A 6195-nucleotide genomic window follows, 5' to 3' on the forward strand; every position below is an offset into this window, starting at 1 on the left:
AATTAACCAAAGATATTTATCTAAATTGTTAAGAATCTTAAGATAGTTTTTAGATCTCTTTACCATCATCTATTTCGGACACAGGGCGATTGTCCACCTTCACCCCTCCACTCCAGTACCCTATAGGCTCATTGTATGGTACATCTTGGAGATAATCATTCCTTGTACGATTTCACTTTCATTTAGGTCTACCGTTCGTTATTCTAACACCTCAGATCGCTCAGGGTGGCTCACTAGCACCCCTTTCTTCTCTTATCCCTTGTCCTCCTCCTTCCCCTCCCCGACCCCCCACTCCACAACCCGTGTCCCCAGACTATCCCGGATCTGGTCCCAGACCCTCCCGTATATCCCCATCACCCCCAGCCATTCCAACCATCCTCCCCTCTCACTCCCCCCAACACTCTGCCTCACCTTCTTTCCTTTCACTTTCACCGAGTGCTTGGGTATATGACGGCGCGCAGGTACTCTACACTCAGCAGTGCAGCTTAGCCCGTCCTACACCACGCATCCACTACCACTCCACGTCTCAACAGTAACCGGAACTACAAGATCGATCATCATGCCTGCCGTACCTGCCGAAGTAAACACCTTCCTCTCCGACCTGACAACTAGCCTGGAGGTCTTCAAGGGCCAGGTGAAAGAGGCCTTCTCTGCCTTAGACCTGACCACAGTTGCGGCGATATTGTTGGTGCTGGTGGGAGCTGTCCTCCTCTATGATCTCCTGGTGTACGCCCTAGCCTCCGCCTCTACCCGGAGATCGCTCATGATGACGCCCGTGCTCGCTCAGCTGGCTAACAACGCTTGGGACATGAGGGACGAACTGGGTTTCACCAACATGATCGAATCCAGGTAAGAGGCTGAATCGAACTGGACGTCAGATTTGTACTTTAGAATGTAGTTGCTCTGATGTTGATGGACAAACAAGATGATCATGTGAAATAGAGAAAAAACACCTCTTTAAAGCTATTTCTATGTGATATTCATTTCTTATGACGAAGATTCGACTTTTAAGCAGATGTCCTTACAGAGGCACAGACGTGAATAGGGTATAGATAAACGAGAGATGAAAGACAGAGAATGAGTCAAAGTATGAATTTGGTAACAAAGGAATGAGTAATGTAGGAATAAATCGAAGGAGAATGATGTTTAGCACAGTAGTATAGTCTGTACAGGTACTGATACAAATGATTACTGATAAGGGTGAGTGAAGACAATAGAATGAATAAGATATCTACATTCACTTGTCGGCTGTGATGGTACGACGTCCAAGAAATGATACTGAAAATCAGAATGGTCAATATACATATTGTAAAAGGAGCTAACATATACCATCCCGTAATGCTCACTGATGCGTGGAGGACCGAATGAATGAAACTTGTTTTCTCTAATGGCATTCCTCTGCTACGGCAAAAACCTGTTTGACGAGCGGTGTTCGCATGCTAACACTGTGTGACGTAATCCTATCCTTTAGTAAATACGTGTCAATAATATTTTGTATTGTATTCATAGAGTACTTACTACTTTGTTCTGATGTGGAGATTCATGTGACGTTCAATCCAAGTGTTTGCTTTAGAGCATTGTTTCAGACGACGTTTCATGTTGCCCTTCTTTCTCCTTGTTCCCTCCTAGGTCTCTGGAGACCGTTTATCCTGTCCTGGAAGCCATTCGTCTCGCCGTGGAGAAATATGAGAAGCAACAATAGGACGATCATATCTCACCGACCACTCGTCTCCAGAAGGCGTCAAGGCTCTCTTTTATCCACCCTCCAGCGCTCCGTCTTTTTTACAGGCTCTGCAATCAATTGCATTTTCCTCTACCGTGCTCATTAGATTAGGAGACTCATGAAAGGTTGGAAAGACCTTATGGCATCACGATTCCGAGGTCCTGATCTGCATTTTGCTTGGGATGCTCTGAATGAAGCATACAACGGCTGCTCATCGGAGTCTAGAGTTGCTCCATTTCACGTCCCAGTGATGGAAGTGAGAGGCAGGTCTGATGGCTAAGATGGTACTCTGAGGCTCACAAATGTGGAGTGATGTGGTTGGTAAGCCTGGAATCAGAATCTTTCTCTTCTATGATGCCGTTATTCTAGAAAGGTTGAATTTTGAAGGTAATATCATTCCAAATATTTCCAAGTATGTAAACTAATCATCATACATTTTTCACTGGTCTATTGAGAGATTATCAGGACATTTGAATGACTGATAGAGGACACTTCTTGCATTATATACCCAGCTTATCCCTCGCAGCAGAAAAGAGATACATCGTAAGTCTTTCTTCTTATCATCCTGCCATTTCCATAGCGACCCCTTCACATAAAAACTTATCATTCTGAAAGTACATACCTCATGGCAACACCATCATCTTAGAACACGTCGTATGGCAACACCAGTATCTTGAAACATATGGCATAGCAACACCATTATCTTAGAACATATGGCATAGCAACACCATTATCTTAGAACATATGGCATAGCAACACCATTATCTTAGAACATATGGCATAGCAACACCATTATCTTAGAACATATGGCATAGCAACACCATTATCTTAAAACATATGGCATAGCAACACCAGTATCTTAGAACATATGGCATAGCAACACCATTATCTTAGAACATATGGCATAGCAACACCAGTATCTTGAGAACATATGGCATAGCAACACCAGTATCTTAGAACTTATCCTTTGGTAACATCAATATCTTAAAACACACCCCTTGGCAACACCAGTATCTTTAACAATATATCGCGTCAAGGGATCTGATCTAGAAGGTATCATCTGGTCGGGTTTCTACTGTCTCATAGGCAAAGAGACCCCGACCCTACCCTCCCTCGCTGGTCGAGGGAGGGAGCAAGACATTCACCCGGGAGACATTCGTCTTACGTAACATTCTACATATCATCCCTCTGAACTCGGTTGTCAACTTCGCCTTCTGAGTGCCTTAGGAACTCTTGTTCTTGTTGAATGACATTCTTTCTTTTTGATTATTCGGTGAAGTGGATAATTCATCACACGTGTGTTATTTTTTATACCTTGTTTGAAAATAAATACATTGACTGAATCATTTTTTTCTTTCCTGTATTTCCCAACGGTGAACGTAAGCGAAGGAGGAGATGAATGGATAAAGTTAACACATGAATCAATGCATTGATATCCAGTTTCTTCACCACCTGACAACAGAGGCTGGAGGTGAAAGTTGACCAGGAGAGAGAGAGAGAGAGAGAGAGGTGCCTCTTGTGCTCACCTTCATCTGGGTGACCACACTGTTGCTACTACTACTACTACTATTACCACAAATACTACTGCTCCTACTCCTACTACTACTACTACTACTACTACTACTACTACTACTACCTCTGCTACTACTGCTACTACCACTACTATTACCACGAATACTACTGCTCATAATCCTACTACTACTACTACTACTACTACTACTACTACTACTACTACTACTACTACTACTACTACTACTACTACTACTACTACTACTACTACTACTACTACTACGAATACTACTACTACTACTGCTGCTGCTGCTGTCACTACTGCTACTACTACTACTATTACTACTGCTAATACTACTACCACTCCTGCTACTACTACTACTACTACTACTACTATTACCTCTATTAGTGATACTAGGTTTTGCACTCCTCTTGCGATGGTAATGGGAGCCGAGTGGAATACAATTATCAGCAGCTGTATACGACTGAAGGTGTTCTTTCGATGCTGCTTTCGTAAACTATGTCTACCTAATAATGTCACAGCCAACGCTTGAAAGCTAAATAAGTCCAAGAGATTACTCTTGATACGACCTTCATATGAAAACAATCAGTTCTTGTCTACGATTCCAGGACTAATTACTGACGCTGTGAATCAGAATTTAACTACCGATATCTACAACAGCAACAGGTCTGCACACAACCTTTGAATCCCAGTGTGATTTTCAGATGAAATTATTAAGAGAAGTTTGCCATTTGGCCACAGCCTCCAATGGATAGAGAGAACATTACAAAAGAAATTTACAAACAGTGACAATAAATATCCTGTTTAAAGGGTGAGTCCCCTACTCCTTTAGGTGTGTTGATACGAGCGACAACACACACACAGACCCAAGTATGTGTGTGTGTGTGTGTGCGTGTGTGTGTGTGTGTGTGCTTCGCCTATACATAGAAAAAAATTCTGTAGTAATCCAAAATTCATTTTCCATAAATCAACAGTTACCAATCGCTCCAATAATCTCAAGTTCCTCGAGGAAACTGCTTGTACAAATTGAATATATGTATATATATATATATATATATATATATATATATATATATATATATATATATATATATATATATATATATATATATATATATATATATATATATATATATATATATATATATATATATATATATATATATATGTGTGTGTGTGTGTGTGTGTGTTTTCATTTATCCGTTTATATATACATCAAACACCACCGAAAGTAACTTTAAAGGAAAATGGACATCTTCAAACAAGCATACATTCGAAAAGTGAAGTGAGAGAGAAAGTTTCGCTGGACAGCATGTAGATCTGATCTTGTGGTTGGCAACTACAAAGAACATCAAGGATTAGATAAACTGCAGGTAAAATCTCTAAGTTCTACGTACCTAAAATGATCTCAAATGTTCCCTCAAAGAAAAAAGGTAGAGCGAATAAAGTGTTTAGAAATCACACAACATCTATGGAAGGTTGATCCAGAAAGTAGACTAGCTGTAGTCTGGAAGGTGACGGGAGGAAGAGGGACATTCGAGTGGACGGACGATGGTGGGGTATGTATGTAAGGCGCGTCCCACCGGTGGGCGAGTGAGAGGTGGGTGATGGTTAGGTGAGGCGCGGATGAGGCGGAGAGAGAGAGAGAGAGAGAGAGAGAGAGAGAGAGAGAGAGAGAGAGAGAGAGAGAGAGAGAGAGAGAGAGAGAGAGAGAAAGCTGTGAGCGGTGCTACAGAATACCACAGTGGATAATAAGGCCTCCTCTTCACCCTTCACCCCACTGACTATAGTAGGCCTCCAGGGCTCTCTCTCTCTCTCTCTCTCTCTCTCTCTCTCTCTCTCTCTCTCTCTCTCTCTCTCTCTCTCTCTCTCTCTCTCTCTCTCTCTCTCTCTCTCTCTGGCACAGTTGACTGAAAAGGAAGTATCAAGTGTAATTTTTTGGGGACATCTTTTTTTCTAATACGAAATTAGCGTAATTAAGGCCTTCACCAGCTTGATCATTATCCTAATGTCCTTTAGAATGGTATCTTGGACCAGTAAACAAAAGGTGATTACGAAGATAGGTGTAGATCCACTCGAAAAGGAGATATCACGGCTAATTACCCCAAGAATCTTTGATAATCATGATGAATAGCACATTTGATGACACTTGAAGAAATATTTTCTTTTTAATGTTAGATGAGACGTCACGAGCAACTAGCAGAATTCATACAAATACAAACACATTCACGTAAATACAAACACAATTTCAGATATGGTGATTTATCCATAAAGTACACACACACACACACACACACACACACAACAGACTACATCAAGCAGCCTTATGAAGACCCAGTGCGTCCTTCAGATGGTTCCTGAGATTACAGACTCCCTGTCCTGTAGACCTCCGGTCGCCTACCCTGGGTGAAGGAATGGCCTTGTCCTCAATACCTTCCCTGACAATCCCTACCCTCCCATCACCCCCTATTATCCCCTGCCAATACTCCACCTCATCTCCTCATCCTGTCCCTAACTCACCCCAGCCGCACCTTCCGAGAGGTCGGGAGGTGGAGAGCGTCTCTGTGTGGATGCTCTCCTCAGAAGAAAGACACGGGAGATATAGAGGGGTAAAAGCCAGGGCCCTATGCCGCCGCACAGACAAGACGGTACTCCTCCATACATCGTAAACACCGAGGAACAACATGGACGACTTGGGAATAGAATCACTAATTTCCGACTTAAGGGAAGCAACACTGAAGGTATGGCATACGGTAGACAATAACGATACAGAATTGACAGATATATCAAAGACCTCGACAGCTGTGCAAACATAGAGTTCTTGGCTTCCTACGGATTCTCAAAGCACCAATGGGAATCTTCAAGCAATCCGTCCAGAGAACCATGTTTACCTTGGCTTGGCTGCCTTTTCCCTCCCGTCCCAAAAATAACAAAACACACC

The 6195-nt window shown here is 42.4% G+C and overlaps 1 protein-coding gene across 1 annotated transcript; it reads left to right on the forward strand.

Moving 5' to 3' along the window:
- Positions 1–464: 464 nt before the first annotated feature.
- LOC139764161 (uncharacterized) lies at positions 465–3066 on the forward strand. Its single transcript, XM_071690705.1, has 2 exons — positions 465–849; positions 1630–3066. Exons 1-2 carry the CDS (start codon positions 560–562, stop codon positions 1700–1702), a joined length of 363 nt encoding a protein of 120 aa, XP_071546806.1. The 5' UTR covers positions 465–559; the 3' UTR covers positions 1703–3066.
- Positions 3067–6195: the final 3129 nt, after the last annotated feature.

The sequence above is a fragment of the Panulirus ornatus genome, chromosome 48 (genome assembly GCF_036320965.1).
Source record: "Panulirus ornatus isolate Po-2019 chromosome 48, ASM3632096v1, whole genome shotgun sequence".
Taxonomy (NCBI): domain Eukaryota; kingdom Metazoa; phylum Arthropoda; class Malacostraca; order Decapoda; family Palinuridae; genus Panulirus; species Panulirus ornatus.